Source organism: Carassius gibelio, chromosome A8 (genome assembly GCF_023724105.1).
Source record: "Carassius gibelio isolate Cgi1373 ecotype wild population from Czech Republic chromosome A8, carGib1.2-hapl.c, whole genome shotgun sequence".
Taxonomy (NCBI): domain Eukaryota; kingdom Metazoa; phylum Chordata; class Actinopteri; order Cypriniformes; family Cyprinidae; genus Carassius; species Carassius gibelio.
This window is the reverse complement of record NC_068378.1, coordinates 22,747,443-22,768,059: the sequence shown is the minus strand read 5'-3', so window position 1 is coordinate 22,768,059 and position 20,617 is coordinate 22,747,443. Positions and strand designations below refer to the sequence as shown.

Genomic DNA, 20,617 nt, shown 5'->3' with positions numbered 1-20,617 from the left:
GAGGAATCGTAACACTATATACACAATATAGCAGCTGTGTTTAAGTCTTATAATTCACATCATCTAAATGGATTCAAATAGTATGTTTAAAAAAAAAAAAGTGTGTGTGTATATATATATATATATATATATATATATATATATATATATATATATATATATATATATATATATATAAAATACATTTTCAAATATTTGTATTAATTTTTTTAAACAATGTAAGTAAAAAATAAATGTAAATTGATTTAAATAAAATTAATGTTCCATTTTAATTGTAGTTAAATCATTGTTTTTCTATTTTTACTAGTGTTTCATGTGTTTTTATAGTTTATTACTTTTTATTTCTGTTTTAGTAATTTGTCATTTTGTTACATAAAGTTAAACTAAATTAAAATGAGAGTATTTTATTTTATTTTATTTTTTTTTAATTATGGTTTTAGTTTCAGTTTTAGCTAACTATATTAACCCTAATTTATTTATTTGTTTAATTTATTGTTATTGTTTTGAAAATACAGTTATCAGTTATCTTAACCCTGCTTCAAGATACATAGACACCATTGTTTACACTTGCACATAATTCATATTTTAAGGCCAGAAAGATGCGCTTAAACGAGAAAAAGCAAACTGCATTCTTACACCAGAACTGTTATTTTTGTGTTCTCTTTTTACAGATAATACAGTTATGTCATACTTTTAGCTGATGGACCGCAGAGACACAACAAGTCTGGTTGCCTTTGATCTTTAATAATGACTGTGCCTCAACAAACCTGTAAACTTTCACACTGTGCTCTTCTATTTTTATGCTAACCTCCTTTTTAATACCTTCTTTAATCAATAAATAAGTCTACTGAATGTTATGTCTGTGTGGTGGTGACTTATTTAATCTTGGTGGAGAAGCTGTGTCTGGAAGGGTGTCACAGTCTCTCAGATGCTATTTCATACTCTTCAGCTGTTGTTAGGGTGGGACAGCTGGATATCGTATGGCTTACACTGACCTACCATCTTCGAGGTATTAATTGCAGGTGGAAGGAAGTACATTTCAGCACAGAAAAAGCATCTGCTGGTCGAGTGAGGCTGTGTTGTACAGATTAATGCATTTCCACATTCAACGACATTGGAAAATGAGTCACTGTAGGCAGTGTGTGTGCTGCTTTGAGCCGGTTGGAGAAGTAGAATCAAGATGAGATTAACACCCTGCCATAAAAATGCAGCACGTACTGTTCATTTCCTTCGTACGCGCCATTGTGCAATACTTTTTGACTAGATGATGTGTTTGCCGGCTTTCAGCTATTTCCTAATTTTTATTGTTCATTGTATTCAAGAAGCCTTGACTTTGGTAGGATTCATAGATAGGTTGAACCGTGATGCTCAAGGCTTACTGTTGTAAATCAGTGCTGTCTGCTGTGTCTTTTTCCTCATTTAGTTTAGTATGCAATTGAATGTGAACCCAGCATGTTCGTGTTTTTCATAGTTCTATGGAAATTCAGGCGATTGGGTCTAAAGACAGCATGCATTCACAACACATTTAACTTCCGTAATGCAACATAGTCAATGAAAAATGAATGTGGGTTGGGACTTGAATGAGTGTTGGATTTGATTCAATTGCTACGAAGGGGAAGAAGGTTTATTTTTAATTTTTTATTTATTCAGTTAGAAATTTATTAGTAATAAAAATGTGGTTTCTTTTAAGGAAATAAAATAAGACCAAGGAAATGCGTTTCAAAAATATATAGGTAAATTTTGATTTCATGTTGTCATTTGTGTGGTATTTTTATTATCAGACACAGCAAAGTCTGGGAAATAAAAAGAATATTTACAATATATATCACTATTATTATACTGGTACAGCTTTTTCAAATAATGCTTTTTACTTTTTTCTGTGGGTATGATTTAAAAAAAAATTAGTAATAAATATGAATACCAATACCTTAATATTTATATATTTGTTAAGTTTAATATTGTATTTAATATATAATATTTATAAATTCCACACACAGACACACACACATTTTTAGAAACTCCTTTTTAGATTAGTTTTTTTTTTTTTTTACCTTATTTTCATCTATTTAGTCTCTCTGGGGAAAAAATGTGACATTTAAAGCAAATACATAAATATAGAGGTATCAGATAATAATCTTTTTCCAAATAATATCACCCAGCCCTAACCTTTTCTGTGTGTGTGTGTATGTGTGTGTGTGTGTGTGTATCATACTCTTTGTCAGTCTCTCGGTTATATTGTGTGTGTGTGTGTGTGTGTTGTTGCAGTAGTGCTGTGAACTAAATCAGTGATGGTGGTTGTAGCTGAAGCAGAGGTGCTGGCTGTGCTGTCTTTGGTTGTATTCAGGGAATGTACACAGCTGTCTCAACTCTGTGGTTTGTTCTCCCCTTCTTAAGAGGCAGACTGTAATTTCATCCACCCACCGAACAGATGGAAACACACCTCTCTCCCCCACAGCCTGGAAAACACCAGCCCCCTTCTCCTCCCTGATAGTCCTCAGAAACTACTTTTACGTGCAACCTGTAAAAAATCAAAATGAAAAGCCTTCAATCAAACCGTAAAAAAAAGATTAAATTACAGCTTTATCTAAATAAATGAAAAATGTAATTTAGCAACAAGAAAAGAAAACTTTTTTGGGATCATTATAGATAAGTAATAGAAGCAAACATTCAGAAGTGATGCGGACTGTCTTCTTTGCAGGACTCAAGCTTCTCTCTTTTATGGTAACAGGACACTTGATGCCTCTTTTGCACCACATAGTCTAAAAATTTAGTTAGAATATATATCTAACAGATGTTTTCATCATATTGCAGATTTGAAGGGACATATAAATAGTACATGTAGAATCTGCAGTTAAATTGAATTTAATGTGGAACCAAGGAAATGTTGTGCATGAAAACAGAAAGCATATTTGAGATGAGCATATTTATCTCTGTTAGCTCTGAGCATTAACCCCCTGAGTTCTGAAGCAGGTGGGCGGCAGTGTCCTTTTGCTCTGTTATAGATGGAGAGTGTTGTAGATTTGGAGAACACTCGGCACTCAGAAGAGCAGAGGAGTTCTGTTAATGCACTGGACATGCACTTAGATCACCAGCAGACCACAAAGTAACTCTTTTCTTCTTCCCTGGCCGTCACTACTTCTGTCTTGCTTTCTCTTTCAGGGCGATACTTCATTTTCCTTGCTCTGCTTCTTGTTGGTTTTACTTGTAATCAAATAATTGTCCATAATCCTGGACAAAGTAAAGCTCTAGAATGAGAAATTAAAGGAATAGTTCACCCTCATGTTGTCACAAAACCTGTGATACTACGTTTCTTTTGTGTAGCAAAAATGTTAATATTAAGTAGAATATACATGCAGGAAAATGGTGAGCATGGTCTGAAAATGAAATGAAACTCAAGAAATGCTGCAATTGGTTCACTGAGTTGAACTTGAGAAGGTCTGATTCATAAGTAAGTCGTTCTTTGAGGTGATTATTTAAAGATGAACAGGTCAAAAATAATGTAGACGTAAGACTGCATGATTCGTTCTTGAGTCGTAGTGATCACATCCTCAGTTGTTTTACTGACTCTGAATCTAACGGTTCTTGGCTTAACTGCTAAAAAAATTGTTGGTAAAGGCCTCTTCAGTTTCTAAAAATTTTATGTTTCACAATAGAAAAAGTCAGCTCTGGAAATGACATGAGGGTGAATAATGCTGACCCAATGTTTTTCTGTGAACTATTCCTTTAACTGTCAATATAGTGTCAGTGTATGCAAGCACTAGCTGCTTTTACACACAAATCTGCTTTCCAAGACATTTTCTATAGATGTCACTTCCTGTCTTCCTTTTTTCTCTGCCTCTCTCAGGGTGTTTTGTTCCTAAAGATTAATCACACCTTCTGCCTCTGTATAACGCTGCTATTAGTCTCTCCACAACAGCTTTATGAAATTCTGGGCACTTGAGTCACGTAGGCATTGGAAATCAGCGCGATTTGGGTCGTGTGTTTGGTCAAACCGCATGGATATGCTGTGGTCAGAACCCCAGTATACAGTATCTAAACATAAGTGATTGTTATAACGGGGCAGATCTTGGCAAATTAACACCAAGTCATCCGTAACACGGTGGTCTGTTCTCTGTGGTTGTGGGTCCATTTACTTCTGTCTCTTCTGGGCCTCGTCTCTTTTCTGTCCTAGAGGTTGAAGGAAAGTCCATTGCTTCTCATTGTAGCCTTTGATTTCTTTCAGATATTTCTGAGATGGAGTCGTACCATTCCTACTCACCTCAAGACGACCAAAGGTCACGCCAGTCTGACCTCTCTTCACACTCTTCCAATGAAATAGCGCGAGAGAACGCCAGGTGAGGACCGCTTGGAGATCAGCTCCTGAGATGTTCAACACGTAATAGGGATGCATTATACTATGGCTCAAAAAGTCTTTGGACATTTAAATAAATAGTGTTTTGTCCATGCAATGAAAGTCAGTGAGGCCCAGTGTGTGATCTGGATGAATATCCTTGCATTAAATAACAAAACATCAAAACTAAGTGGTACTTAAAGAAAACAACACAAGCACACCTTTCAGTCAGTATATTTAAAAAATAGTTTAAGATATTCAAAAACTGGTTGTCAAATGTTAGTGGAACATGCATGCATCGTGTTCGATCTAAACTGTTGTATTTTCAGGGAAGATCCGCAAAGCAGATTACCAAAGACTGCTGTAACTTCCTCTCCTTATAAAACTCCAGAGAAGCCAATTCCAGCCCAGCAGGAGAGAGTAGAACCACAGGAGCAAGAACCATCACCATGTAAGAACATGATTCTCTATATACCCCGTAGTCAAACTGGTAGATAAAGACCCACACTGTTGTTTAATTGATGAAGCAGAGGATTGACAGAAACTAGTAGAAACTGCAGCATTGCATAGGTTAAAAACAATGGTTAAAAACTACTTTTACCTCAGTGGAACATGAGGTAAACAAGTTTATGTAGGTTCCCCAAATTTGTCACTAAAACTGTCATTTGTTAAAGAAATAATAACTACATAAACCTATAGTAACACAACTGATTTATTCATAATATATATAAAAAAGATTAATGAAAAATTATGAACATTTTTGAAATATCTGTTTTCTATTTTAATATATTTTAAAATGTAAAATATTCCTGTGATCATTTATTCTGTGTCACATGATCTTTCAGGAATCTATTTCTGCACAAAAAAACATTTCTTATTATTATCAATGTTGAAAACAGTTGCTAAATGTTTTTTTGTGGAGACTTATACATTTTGTTTTGTCACATAAATGTCTTTTCTGTTTGATCAATTTAATGACTACTTGCTGAAAAAAATCTTACTGACCCCAAAAATTTGATCAGTGTATTTCTTTAACTTGCCATCGGCAGGTGTGATTTAAAAGAAAAATTGAGTGAAACTGATATTAGACCATTTTATTATTCAATGTGCAGCTGCAATAAAGACGACACCCAAGATCCTGCTCAGACCGAGCCCTGAAGATGAGGCCATTTACGGGTGAGTGGATCCTGTTAATATCCCACAGGTTCAGCCCTCCACACACATGATCCTATTCACTGAACTAAGATCTTATTCACTAACAAACCTGAGGACTCACTGAGGGCTGGAGTTCATCCCACTAACTCTCTCACACACACACACACACACACACACACGCTCTGGTTAATAGTTCACCAAGAAAAAAAAAAAAATGTTTCAGTGATTCGTCTTTTCCAAACAAAACAACATGTGGATAAGTCATTAATGACAGAATTTTCATGTGGTGGTGAACTGTCTGTTTAAACTTTTGCACTAGTGGATGAGCACACAGGAAATGAAATTGATATAGAGGAAGAGAGGTGGAGTGTCATCTGCATCACAGGCTGGATACCTCTGCAATCCCTCTCTCTCTCTCTATTAATCATTTTCTCCATCAGCTCCTTCATATTCATGAAGAAGAGGCAGTCTGCTGCTGCTCATATCCACGGGGAGAGGTTATTTTTGTTTCCTGCTCTTCCTTACAGAGACGCTTTTCTTTAAGACCAGAGTGTGTTTTTACTTGAGCACAGAATGAGAGAGGTGGAGAGCAGGGGAAACCCTGCTGAAAAATCACAAGCCATGACGGTGCATTTGGCTTTTAGTGTGTTTGGAAAGGACCAAAAGAAATACAACAGAAAATAATCCTTGCATTTTGGAAAAGAAGATTTTCAGATTTTAAACTTTTTAAACAAAATTACTAGGAATTAAAGTATATCACTATTTAATTGTGTGTATGTATATATATATATATATATATATATATATATATATATATATATATATATATATATATATATATATATATATAAAACTTAAACTTATTTTATTTCAGCTAGTTGCAACAGTTCTTATTTTAATTTAGTTTAACTTCACCTTCAATTAAAATAGATCCTCAAAAATAGTCCATCAAAAATAGACTAAGCGCCTATCTTTAGCGAAGCAGCACAGAGAGCCGTTTCTGAAACATGCTCTGTTGGACGTGTCGAAGTCATAATGAACCACAGTACATCTCCAATACACACACACACACTGTTGGGCTGATTGTAACATACTCTCTTTTTGGTTTGTATTTCACCTTCAGTTACTGGTCCTCATTGACTTCCTTGGTATGGGGGGGGGGGGGGGACACAATGCAAGTCAATGGACAGCAAGTGAAGATGAACTATCCTTTTAAGTACTAAAATAACCAAAACTAAAACTAACAAATGAAAGGTAGACATAAAAAAAAATGAATAAAAAAGGCAAAAAACACCACAAAATTACTAAAACTGTAAAACTAATGTGAAAACTTGAAAATATGAAAATAAAATCGTATTCAGAATACCATCTCAAGCTAATACAAAATAATATTTTGAGCCTAATGGGAACATTGTGACTTTGCTATAATTCCTATAAATTCAATAATCAAAATTTACAGACAGATAAATTATCCAAATTGATTCTATATTTATATGCAATGGTATATTTTAAAAGTTAAAATGTTTGCATAATATTTTTTTTAGGATTGGTGTGTTTTTGTCACATTTTTTAAAAGCTTTCTAAAATGATGTCACAGGAAAACCTTCTCAGTTAAGATTTGAGCAAACCCCCAACTCTCGCTCTCTTTTGAAGGCCTAACACAGTGATGGTGAGCTTCCAGAAAGGAGAGAGTGTTGGCCTGAGGTTGGCTGGAGGAAATGATGTGGGAATATTCATAGCTGGAGTCCAAGAGGGCAGTCCGGCCGAAGAAGAGGGTCTTTGTGTAGGGGATCAGATCATGAAGGTACTGCTCTGATCATTTTGGGTCATCTTGTTTCTGACGTTATAATAATCAAGCTGTTTTATTACTTTATCTTTCAATCTTCTGTAGGTAAACGACCACTCTTATGATTATATAACCTTATTATGCTTATTATGTTGGCATCATGGTTTTCAGAAATAGCCTGGGTGGACTGGGGAGGGATGGAGCTTTAAGTTAACATTACGTCAATATACTAGTGCAGCTTTCCATGTTATGATCCCTTTAGGAGGAGAGAACATGCTTTGAATTTGATTTGCATTTGCCACATTTTCTTTCCAACTGTGTGTGTGTGTGTGTCTCCTGTCCCTCCCTAAAGGTGAATAACGTTGACTTTCGGGGCATTGTGCGAGAGGAGGCAGTGATGTTCCTGCTGGAGATCCCGCGGGGTGAGGTCGTGACCATTTTGGCACAGAATAAGACTGAGGGTGAGAGCAAGAAAACATGAGCCAACTACAAAACACACAAATCTGCGGTTCGCTTCACTCAGGGAACACACAAATATTTTGTACGCAGTTATCACTTGGCACACCTGTATAATTCTATGACTGTGTACCATTATTATTATTTTTTTATATATATGAGTTCATTTATTTTTATATTTGTTTACTTTATTTACAGCACCTTTAGTTTTTTTCATATCATAGTTTATTTTTATTATATATTATTTCATATATTTATGTATTTTTTACAGACCCTTTTGATTTTTATAATAATGTGTTAATGTGTTGTTCTTTATTATTTTATATGTACAGTTAGATTTGATTTTAATGATGTATTTTATTTATTGTTATATTTATTAGTGTATATTTATAATTGTTCTTTTTATGTATTGTTTATTTGTTTAAACACCTTTTGTTTTTATTATAATTAAATAATAATGTATTTATTATCGGGTATCTTTTAAAAAAATATGATATTTCTATTTGTTTGTAATACCTTCTGCTTTTATTATAATTAAAAAAATTTAAGCACCTTTTTTAATAATAATAATAATAATAATAATAGTAATTAATTGAATTATTAATAATAATATTTTCCACATTTTTAGAAATAATAATCCTTTTTTTTTTTTTTTTTTGCTTTTTGTACAATGACAATGTAAATACCAATTCTTTTATTCTTATTCAACATGTTGTCATAATAGCTCACGCAGTATAAACAGGTCTTAAAATGTATAGCTACTATTATTTTAAGAAGGAGGTCCTTTTGCAACAGGATTGTCATACTTGGGGGTCTCTGGCATTAAAAAGTTTAAAAACAGCAGAAGAACTAGTTACCAATATTACATCACCGTATATGTGTCCTGAACCACTGTCTCTTTGCTCTTCCCCTCCCCCTATACACACAGAGGCCTTGGCTTCTTGCTCATCACTACAAAACCAGTTGTAACCAGTTTTGGCTCTTCCAGGGACTGCCGTGTCAAGTGCGGTCATGCGAACATGTGCACAAACATACCAAAATCCAGTTTTTCGTGTTTGTGAGCTTTGTTTTCTCTTGCCTGTTATGTGAGGAACTGAATGTCTCGCATGAAAACCCCATGCTGATGTTTATTGGGTCAATCCTGATAAAAACGGATCTCTTGAAGTCTTTTGGATTTGGAGTCCAACCAAAAACAAGTTCCTAACCTCATCACAAGACAGCAGGACGTCAGCACTGACGCAGCTTTCTCTGCTCCATCCCTCTTTTTCTGCTGTCATGCCATCGCTCTTTCTCCCTGGCTTCATCTCTATTCCTCTTACTCCATCTCCTCTCGGTGTGGGTGTCTCATGGGAAAGCGAGGTCTGGCGCTGTCAGGGGTTGAAGCTCTTTTGTTGTGAGCTGAGACAGATGTGGTGTCAGAGCTTTAATCAAGAGGGTGACGGCACCACTGTAGAAAATCTGCCCGCTGAAACTTTTATCCTTGACACTGTAAATCCTAAATCAGATAACATTAAAGTTCACAAATTATAAAATTACATCAACCATGGAAATCTTACATCACATTATGATAAATTATTGAATTGGAGTGGAGAATTTAATTAAATGTCATCAGTTGACAGCAGAGTTCATTAACAGCATTATCAGCATTGGTTTGGAGAAGGAGAAAGATTGAAAATCACTTACAGCATAGAATAAATATTATATACAAATATTTATAAAAAATTACTTTGTTTACTCATGCATTTATATTACTTTTTTATATATGTTTTTTTATTATAATGTATTTATTTATTTGTTATTTATTATTTTACATTTACAGCAAGATTTAATTGTAATGATGTATTTTTTGTATTGTTATATTTATTTATTTGTTTAACTATTTAGTTGTTTATCCATTTTTTTGTATTTTATTTTTGTCTATGCATTAAATTGTTTTACAGAACCTTTTGAATTCTATTATAATTATATTTATTTTTATGTTTTTTTTTAATTTTTTTTATTATATTGGTTTATTTTCATATAGTGTTTTAATCATTTTTTATTTACATCATCATTAGATTTTTTCTTTATTCATATTTTTATTTATTATTGTATATTTTTATTTTTTATTTATGTTTAAAGCATAATTAATTTTTTTATAGATTTATATTTTATATGATAGTGCTATTAATTTTAGTCTTGTTTCACATAGTCTCTTTTTCATCCTACAGCTGTATATTGCACAAAGAACTAAAATGCATTTTGAGTTGACCTAAAACAGTGGCATTTCTTGCATCATGCTCTACTAGTTAATGCTGAGACATGTTTAGGAGTTTATGCTTCTGTTTTGTGTCCTAGTTTATGAAGACATCTTGGTGTCCGGTCGAGGGGACTCATTTTTTATCCGGACTCATTTTGAGTATGAGAAGGAGCTGCCTCACTGTCTTGCCTTCTCCCGGGGAGAGATCGTCAAGGTGGTGGACACCTTATACGACGGCAAGCTGGGAAACTGGCTGGCCATCCGCTTGAGCAAAGACAACAAGCTGCTGGAAAAGGGCATCATTCCCAGCAAGAGCAGGTAAGAATGAAGAAAGGTGGAAAGTCTTTGCATGAGATTAAATGATATGTACAAGCTAAATGCTTTTAACATCAAATGGAATATGAAGTTGTATTTAAACTGGACATAAGCAGAAAGCGGACTCTGCTCTATAGTGACTTATCGCTTTCTTTGCACAAACCTGCTGCTGCATAACCCCTGGTCCTGTACTGATCAGAGCGGAGCAGATGGCAAACGTCCAGAACACACATAAGGGCTCAGGAAGTGACAGGGCAGACTTCTGGAGGCTACGTGGTCAGAGGGCGTCCAAGAAGAAAGATATGCGGAAGAGCCGAGAGGAAAGTTCTGCGGCCGTCTCCACCCGCTTCCCTGCCTATGAAAGGGTGGTGCTGAGAGAAGGTGGGTGCTACAAACCAAAAAGAGAGTATGTTACAATCACCCAACAGTGTGTGTGTGTGTATTGGAGATGTACTGTGGTCCATTATGGCTTCGACACGTCCAACGGAGCATGTTTGAGAAACGGCTCTCTGTGCTGCTTCGCTAAAGATAGGCGCTTAGTCTATTTTTGACGGACTATTTTTGAGGATCTATTTTAAAAGACGAAGAAACAGCCAAAAATCTTTTATCCCTGTCGTTCATAACTGGACTTGTCATTCATAAGTGTATTAACTTTGCCTGTAGGATACAGAATGCTAATTAATGCTAGCTAGTTATATAAATAACAAGTGTAGGGAGCCTTAAACACTGTGTAGGGACCCTGTTAATCAGAAAACAGCCAGAAAATACATCTTGAACAACTGATGCATTGGATGGCAAACATTTGTAATTTACTTATCACAGTACCTGTATCATTAACACAATAAGATGATGGCTGCTTACACACAACATTAGTCACATCTCTGAGCGGCTCAGTCTAATAGCGCTAATGAAAGTCTCTGGTTACCCACACAGACAGCTGAGGCATTTTTAATACTTTTAAAAAATGGGCATATCGCTGAGAAAGATTGCTCTCTACACACTGTTCAAGAAAAATAACACACAAAAAAATCATCATGATTTATGTCACCAAAACCACAGTCAAGAATTTGAAAATGTCTTGTTTCGAATCGTCAGTCAAAACTCTTCTCTCAATGAATCCTTTCTAAACCCTATTAACATGAAGTGTTTATTACCATTAATATAAACCATTTTGTATTTTAGTAAGGTTAAAACATATTTCCTCTGCTCTGAAACCCTGTTCGTAAGCTTTGTCTTCTCCCATAGCGGGCTTCCGAAGGCCGGTTGTGCTGTTTGGACCAATCGCTGATGCTGCCGGTGAAAAACTGGCCGAAGAGCTTCCAGACGAGTTTGTTATTGCCAGTGAGTTCATGCTACTGTCTCTGTGATACCATCAATAATGTCTGAAGCGATGCTCACAGATTTTATGCAGGCAAAATTGTTTTAGACTCAACATGATATGATGCTTTGCTTTTGAAATTCTGTTTGGAATAATAATAAATTATAATTTTTCACATATATATATACATATATATATATATATATTTATATATAGATAGATAGATAGATATAGATACAAATATATATATATAGATACAAATATATAATTATATAAATAATGGAAGAATGTATTAATTGAAGTTTGCATCCTGTTAAAAGCGTATTCATGTGAATGAGTTTCCACCATTCAGCCAAGTTAAATATAGAATGTCTGTTTGTCAGATGTCTTTTTGGGATACAAAACTTTATGCAAAATAAAATACAAAAAAATCTGCTAAATTAATAAATGTAAGTGTGAATCTTCCAAAGTAGAGATGTAGCAAATTTTTTCATTTTCAAGATTATTCTTATAATAATCATAATAATAACAACAATTTTATTGTTATTTTTTATTGTTTTTTTTATTTTTTATTGTTTTTATTGTTAAGTTATTTTATAAAATTTTATTTATATAGTTTTTTTGGGGGGGGGGTCAATCCTGTTATGCAGTACCTCTATCATTTATAATCTATTTTGGGATCAGTAAGACTTGTAATGTTATTGAAGAATTATCTTATGCTCATTCATTTGATCAAAAATACAGAAAATATCAAATGTATTTCTGTGTTGCACAGCTGAATTTCAAACAGCCATTACTCCAGTATAAAGCATCACATGATCCTTAAGAAATCATTCTAATAGGCTGATTTATTATTAGAATTATCAATGTTGGCAACAGTTGTGCTGCCAAATATTTTTTTTGGAAACTGCGATACTGCGAAAGAGCAATTATTCAAAATATATATCTTTTCTAACAAAATAAATCTTTGCTATCACTTCTTAACAAAATAAAAATTAATTTCTTAAAAGAAGAAGAAGAAGAAGAAGAAAAATTTACTGATCCAAACTTTTGAACTGTAGTGTATATTGTTAGAAATAAATGCTCTTCTTTTTATCTTTTTATTCTTCAAAGAATCCTGAAAGAAAAGTATCACAGTTTCCAAAAAAATATTAAGCAGGACAACAGTTTACAACATTGATAATAAATCAGCATATTAGAATTATTTCTGAATGATCATGTGACACTCAAGACTGGAGAAAAGATGCTGAAAATTCAGCTTTAAGCCAATAGCCAGTGCTTTAGCTAGCATTACAATAAAAAGTTACATTGTACATGTTGAGTAAGTTTTCTTATTTGTAGTTTAATAATACTCATTGTTTTTGTTCACTGGCACATCAGAAACCGAACCAAAAGATGCAGGATCAGAAAAATCCTCCGGGGTGGTTCGTCTCAAAACTATTCGACAGATCATTGAACAGGTAACTGAGTATACACACAAATTACTAATCAAAACTTACTGCATTCTTTTGTTTCACTCAAAGTCAATAACATAAATGTCCGTTTGAGCTTTGCATATTTTATCTACGTTCAGCAATGACCAATTCTGTCACTGATGCAGGACAAGCATGCTCTCCTGGATGTCACCCCTAAAGCTGTGGACACCCTGAACTACACACAGTGGTACCCTATAGTCATCTTCTTCAGCCCGGACAGCAAACATGGGGTGAAGGCGATGAGACAGAGGATCATCCCCAACTCGAACCGCAGTGCCCGCAAACTTTACGAGCAGGCTCTGAAGCTCAGGAAAACCTGCTCACACCTGTTTACCGGTCAGTCCTGGGGGTCCAGACACCACATAAAAAATAAAACGCTCATTATTTTCGCAACCCTGTAGTGTCTCAAACATTGTTTGGTTAAGTTACTCAAAAAAAGTAATCCACTACAAATTACTAATTACTCAATTAAAATTGTAATTTGGTTACATTACTGATTACTGCATTTAAATAATTTTACTAATTTACTTTCAAGTTACTTTTTCAAATTTACTTTACGTTATCAAACCTAGAAAATACACTATAAAGTGTAACTCCTAGTTCTTTCATTAATTTAATAATGACTGATAAAATACACAAGAAGCCTATTATTTTTATAGCCTACACTCCCAATATCTACAAAACTTTTTTTTTTTGGCTTTGTAAAATATATAAAACAAATACTTTCTGCATTGAGTCTCTGTGAATATCTTCCTCAAACGAGTCACTAAAATGAATGAAAATGACCTGAGAATTACACTATATCTAAAGAAAGCTTGAAGTGTTTATTATTAAATTAAGTCATGTCGAAAATAATCCATATGAAGCCAACGCGAGGTACAGTGTTTCCCGTCTGAGCTCACATATAATGTGTCCGTTAGGGCTGCTCCGATCACGATCGGCCGATCGTTAACTCGCATCTCGTCAGTAAAGCCGGTTCTCTACTGAGAAGATGCGCAAATCCACTTCATTTTCAGCTTTTATTTGCGCATCTTCTCAGTTAACAAACGGCTCTGTGTAGTAGCAGCTGCTCTATGTGAAATCACGCACCTGAGGGAATTTACCGCTGATTAGATAACCGGCTTTACTGACGAGATGAACACAAACAAAGTTACGGACCGCAGCTCTGATTGGTTATTTTTTACCGGGAGCGATGGAGTTTCTGCAAATGGCAATAGGACCACTGGGAGGAGCCAGAGGAGCTTGATTTTTTCACAGATTATCTGTCTTATATTCTACTGTCAGGACATAATGACAGGTTTAACAAATATGTAAAAAATATATTTTTACAAAAGTTCCCTACAGCACCTTTAAAGATCATAACATTATAGAAGTGAGTTTTGCTTGGGTAAGCATGTACATTTGTTTTAAGAAAATATAAAAATGGACTATTAAATGATTGTCTTTAGTAAAATGCTTAAGAACTGAATCAAGGGGAAGTGCAGTAAAGAGAAGCTATGGTGTATTGTGATTGGCACATATCAATATAAACTGACTTTGATACAGATTCCAATTTGAAAATCTCCAAATGATTAAAGCAGCTGATGGGAACACGGTGAGATAAACAGATCAGGCTGAATCTAGAGAACAGCTGACCCAAACCTAAAGGTGTTGATTTCCTCTCTCTTTCTCCCTCCATCCATCCCCCATCGGTCTGTTAGCTGTTATCGATCTGAACTCTGCTAATGATGCCTGGTACGGCAGTTTGAAGGAGACCATACGAGTCCAGCAGACCCACCCTGTGTGGGTCTCAGAGGGGAAGGTAAAAACAATGGACGGTGTAGTTCTCCACCACCTTCTATCCACTCTTCAACCAAACCTCTTCTTAAAGTCAACATCAAACACCGTTGTGCATTGTGCTTCTGCCATCTGAAGCTCGAGATGAATCGTTCTCATATTCCTCAATTGTATGTCACTTTGGATAAAAGCATATGCTATTTGAATAGATGTAAATGTGAATAATTGAAAGTAGATATGCAGCAAGATTATCCTAATATTAATTAAACTAGGGATGAAGCGATTACTGGTTTGATGATAAATCATGATAAAATTCCCCACGGTTAGTTTTGCCGTTTCATATTTTAATAATCATTAAAACCGTATTCGATTACCATGTTTTGAACAACTCCGAATAAATAAATAGTGTCCAGCATGAAGCAGAGTTTAATGTTAGTCTCGTTAGTTTCGTTTTGTGTGAATACAATGAATATGCATAACCTGCAGTAAATTTTGATCAGTTGATGGAAAAACAAGTTTGTGTGGATTCTACACATTTAAACAATTTAGATAAGGAATCTAGAATAATTTATGGAGCAGATAAAATACATTTAACCATTTAAACTACAGTACTACTACTACAAAGCTACAGTAAAAATATTGGGAAATTCCCCTATGATTACCGAATTATGTTGTCAAGACAAAAAAAATATACAAATATGAAATATTTAATTAAATGAAAAAAGAATGAAATGCATCTAAAATATTAACACGTGATGAATCATGTACAGTACAGAATCATGTAGATGTACAGATCAGTAATGCGCATTAAAAAATAAATGTTTTTTATGTTGACTTTAATGCAACATTTTACACCATCTCTTTACTTTAAGACTCATTCAATCACATTTTCCCACTTTATCTTTCCCAGTATTCCTGAATGTTTCCCTTACTGTTAAGCCCATAGATAACCTGCTAATGCATGCCTTCCTTTTCTGAAAGTCACGATAGTCAATCCTCCTGTTTTTCTGTGCTTTTACTGTTCATCATTCTTTGGTGGTGCTCTACAGCTTTCGTTCTATTTTGTTTTTGTGTTTTCTTTTGTTTTCACTCCTCTCTGTACACAAGATCCATCATGTGTCTTTTTTAGCGTGACGGGACGGAGGGGGACCTTGACGTTCATGACGATCGCATGTCATATCTCTCGGCCATGAGTGCAGACTATCTCAGCATGGACAGCCGGCTGACCAGCGACTATGACGACACGGCGGATGAGGGCGGAACTTACACAGATAATGAAACAGACGAGCTGCTCGATCGCCAGCGCGTGTCGGCCATTAGCCGCTCCTCTGAGCCAGTCATGCCAGAGGAGGTTAGAGCACATGCACACATTTAACATGCCATGGAAAACCTGGGAATATCAGAGAAATTCACTCGTATGCATGCATACTAACTCCAAAACATTGTTGGCTATTATTTATAATGTCAAAAAACACATATGGACACATGCATATTTCACACTGATTTGTCGAACTGCATGCACATGTATTGACATCCACACATTTAAACATGCTTGCTGCAATAGCATCCCTCACAGTTGCCTAGATCAGTACTAAGTCAGCTATATATTCAAGGAAAAAGGTCAAGCCGGCAGGGATATTCATTTTCATATTGAGAACAAGACATCAGCACACACTTGTCATGCATGCATTACATGCTGCAAATGCAAGAAGTGTATGATAATGAGTTTACATGGCTAATCACATGGATTTCATGCTTCCCCAAAACAGCTAAACATTCAGTGCGTCTATAAATGCAAAGAGCAGACTCTTCTGCCCCCTTGTGTTAGATTTTGGAAGTACAAAATTCTTGTTCACTAAATATTACTGAATAGAGTAATATAAATTGATTAATCTAGCAAATATCATTATAAGGGTGTCTGTTGCTATGAAAAACCTGAAAATATCAGGGAATCAGTGTTGTAATTTGTTAAATAAAACTACGTTTTTTAAAATTGAAATGTAATAAATAATAAAAAGCTATTTTTAAGTTTAAACTGAAGTACTAAAATTACTAAAACCTAAGTAAAAATAAAGTTAAAAATATATATATTTATTCATAATATATTTTTTATTTTTTAATGGATATGATTACATTTTATTAGATATATCAAATAAAAATTACAAAGGTGCATAATAAAATTAATAATTTTTTTGGCTAAATAGAGATATTTTAAAAACTAATAAAAATGTTAAAAGCACATAAAATAATTATAACTTTAACTAAAATATAAAACATAAAGGTTCATTTAAAATTAGCTTTTATAGTAGTAAATATTATAATAAATAGTAAAAAATACTTAAAATATTAAATATATGCTAAAACAGTAGATAAGTAATGCTAAAGGTTTGTATAAAGGGCATTAGAAAACATAATTAATAAGTTGTTTTAAAAATGCTTATAAAATAAAACATCGAATAATAATAAAAACATATTTTTAAAGCCTTTTAAAGAAATCACAAAGAACTGACCCTCAGAGGACCTCAGATGATGCTAACCCTGAATCAACAAACAGAACTAACAATTATTGCTACATGTGTGACTGCATCATATAATAACTTAATTAATAATATTGATAGTTCATCGTCTAGCTGACTACGTCTTGTATTATTATTATTACTTTTATTTTTTTCTAAAATCCTGTCAAATGTGCACAAACTACTAGCTACTACTAAATATTGTAGAAACATAATTTTCTGTAAAGTTGCTTTGTAACGATTTGTTTTGTAAAAAGCGCTATACAAATAAACTTGAATTGAATTGGAAAAGTAAAGAAAATGAATTGGTCAAAACAAAAGTGTGGCAGCCTTTTGGATGGGTGTTAAGTCAGAAGCATAGTATACTGTTGGCCCAAGACAAACTGACTGTTTGTTTGCTGTAGTGTGTGTGCATGCATGAAAACATTCCCCAGCCTAGATGTCTTGCTATGTTTTCTGAATACTTTCTTGCTTTCCCAGATCCTCAGGAAGTCCAGCCCCGAGATTCGAGGTCGTCTCCGGCGAATGGAAAGCAGAGAGATGCTGACTGAGGCTAGTCCACCCTTAATGTCCACCTTCCTGCCTGACCCTGCAAAGGTGAGCTCATGACATGCCCAGTGGCTTTCCTTTCTTAAAAACAGCATTCATCAAGATATTACAATAGTGTCAAAAATACCAGACTAGGAAGACTACAAATTTGTTTGCAGTAGACAAAGGACATATTTGGACACTTAAGCTGCACTTTAAACGGATTGGTTGCATTGATATTTTATTATGTGACATGTATCCATTAAGTTTACCAATACTTCACAGAGACTCTTTGCAGTAAAGATTATAAACTGACCCTTACTAACACAACTCTTCCCCTGACTGCACCTGTATTCATGCAGAAGAACGGCCTGATTTGGTGCAGCCATTTTTCCAGCAGTTCAGAATCGTCCCGCAGCAGCTCATTGACACATTGTGGTACGCTGTAGAGCCAAGCTGTGATCGCTGTTGTGCCAAATGATTGGTTAAATAACTAGTATAGTGTATTTGAAAGCTGCTGTTAGAATCTAGTTCATTTTGAACAAACTGTGCCAGACACGTCAAAGAAGTTAACTGGAGGAAGTAGTTTTGGTTAAGCATTTAAAATAAGGTTTAACTCTGTAACAATAGATAATTAAAATGTTATTTTTATAGTATTTTTTTAATCTCAGTTTGTATAAATGTTTTTTTTTTTCATAATACATTAAGTCATGATTTTTACTTTAAATATGGTGCAAAATGTATTAATATATGTAGAAAATAAAAGCATGGATCAACTAAATAAATAATAGTTGATATTTTATACTAACTGTATTTTATAATCTAGTGATAATTTATATTATATTATAATTGCTTGATTGTTTTTTAAATACATTAGCTCGTGATTAAACTTTGAATGAAAAAATATTCATACAGTATATGTAGAAATTAACAGCTAACATCCAACTTAGATAAATAAATGTTATAAAATTGTTGTTGTTAATTTATGACAGGATATTTAGTTCTAATTATATACTACTGTAGTTGTTTTGCAATAAATTACTAAAACTGAAAAAAGCTAAATAGAAATTTTAATATATATTTTAATTTATTTAATCTTTATTGCAATTATAAAAAAACAAACACATTTTTTTTTTTAGATTTAGTTAATTGAAACTGTTACTTGAATAATGCATTAACTCATGTTAACAAAATTGAACCTTATTATAAAGTGTTACTAGTAGTTTTTTGGCAGAGTTTATAGAAAACCAGGCACAATTAGTAAGTGTTTGAGTTTTTGTTAGTGGGTAGTGTTGCATTAGTAGGTTTTGTGTTTGGAATGATGGAGTTCAGTGTGAAAAATGCTGTGGTGACGACTTTATCCAGTGCTAAAACTGGCCTTCACCTTTGGTTTAGGGAAAGGTTAACCCATGGTTGAATGTAGTGGGAACCGACTCTTTGATTCAATTCAGTAGTGCTGTTCTCCAACACACGATGAACTGTCTTTCAGGTAAAACTGCTGTCTCAATTGGAGGTGTCGCGGGGGCAGTACGACCCCTCTCGAAACTACGACACTCATTCAAGCAGCCCTGCGAGCAGCGAGCACCCGCGAAGCCAGGACTCTCCTGCAAAAACCAAGCCCCCACCTCCCCCCACTCCTCTCAAACCTACCTACTTGTCCCACACCTCCAGGGGCCTATTAAACAGCCCCCCGGTACGGGACAGTGAGCCCCTGGAGGTCAGTCCTGGCGATCCCTCTAAGAGGTCTTTCCTGGGCAAAGTGAAGGCCTTTGAGCAGATGGATCATTTGGCCCGGACACAGAAAGTCCTGGAGATCCAACAGGCTCAGAATGCCAGGGTGAGTATTCACCAGCTTTAGGCTCCTAGACAGTATGTCCCTTGTACACTTCAGCCAGTAACTTCATTCCAAAAACCTGCCCTACATTTCATTTTAATTGGTCAATTTTTTTTTTTACCTAAATAAAAAGAGCATCACTTTTTTTTACAATCTATGTGAAAGAGCCAATAGGAATAGATTTAATTTTTCAGTCATTGTCTAATTAATTTTTTTTATTATCAATTATGCATTTTATTTTGCATTTATTTTGTATTTTTGGCTAGTCTGTAAAGATGCTTTGGAACAGTTTTAAAGATATATATATATATTGGTAATTGATAATACTGATAATTTTTTTATTTTATTTTATTTTTTTTACGTACTGTATGTTATACAACAGTATATTGAATGCTATACACATAAACTGAATGAAATTATGAAATTGTATTGCATTTTTATGTGGTTTTATTAACAAAGTTCGGGAGAAGCACGATCAGATAATCATCCAATTTGGCACAGGTACATCTCGTTTAGCTAATCATCTTAAATAGCACGCAAGCGTATATATCCAGTCTTCCTACCTCCTGTCCCACGACAGTTTTTCGGCAACCCTCCTCCACCCCAACTCCTCACTTCTAATCTATTTATCCCAAATTAGGGATAGGGGGAGTTATTTGGGTTCGGGCTATGCTCCGGGCCCGGACCCCTCCCCCAGGACAGCACGCCAAAATATGCCTACTATTTGCCTTCAGATTAGATGTAAGGGTGAACTCGTGAAATGGAAGATTTTGAGTTTTCGTGCCTTATCGATGTGTGTTAACTGTGCAATAATCTATATGCTAGGTAGCTTGACAAACACAACTTAAAATTAATATATAGTTAGAGAGAGAAACAATAAAAATTCTAT

General features: G+C 34.5%; 1 protein-coding gene across 2 annotated transcripts in view; it reads left to right on the top strand.

Moving 5' to 3' along the window:
* The window catches only part of LOC128018913 (tight junction protein ZO-2), a 55,698-nt gene that overhangs the window by 33,072 nt on the left and 2,009 nt on the right, over positions 1–20,617 (top strand). For both annotated transcript variants that reach the window (XM_052604784.1, XM_052604786.1), the window contains exons 8-21: positions 4,223–4,334; positions 4,660–4,781; positions 5,443–5,506; positions 7,139–7,289; positions 7,624–7,732; positions 10,065–10,284; positions 10,481–10,662; positions 11,527–11,622; positions 12,980–13,059; positions 13,200–13,410; positions 14,775–14,875; positions 15,980–16,201; positions 17,847–17,963; positions 19,384–19,731. In XM_052604784.1, the coding sequence (XP_052460744.1) occupies positions 4,223–4,334; positions 4,660–4,781; positions 5,443–5,506; positions 7,139–7,289; positions 7,624–7,732; positions 10,065–10,284; positions 10,481–10,662; positions 11,527–11,622; positions 12,980–13,059; positions 13,200–13,410; positions 14,775–14,875; positions 15,980–16,201; positions 17,847–17,963; positions 19,384–19,731 (2,135 nt within the window). The remainder of the gene's footprint in view (positions 1–4,222; positions 4,335–4,659; positions 4,782–5,442; positions 5,507–7,138; positions 7,290–7,623; positions 7,733–10,064; positions 10,285–10,480; positions 10,663–11,526; positions 11,623–12,979; positions 13,060–13,199; positions 13,411–14,774; positions 14,876–15,979; positions 16,202–17,846; positions 17,964–19,383; positions 19,732–20,617) is intronic.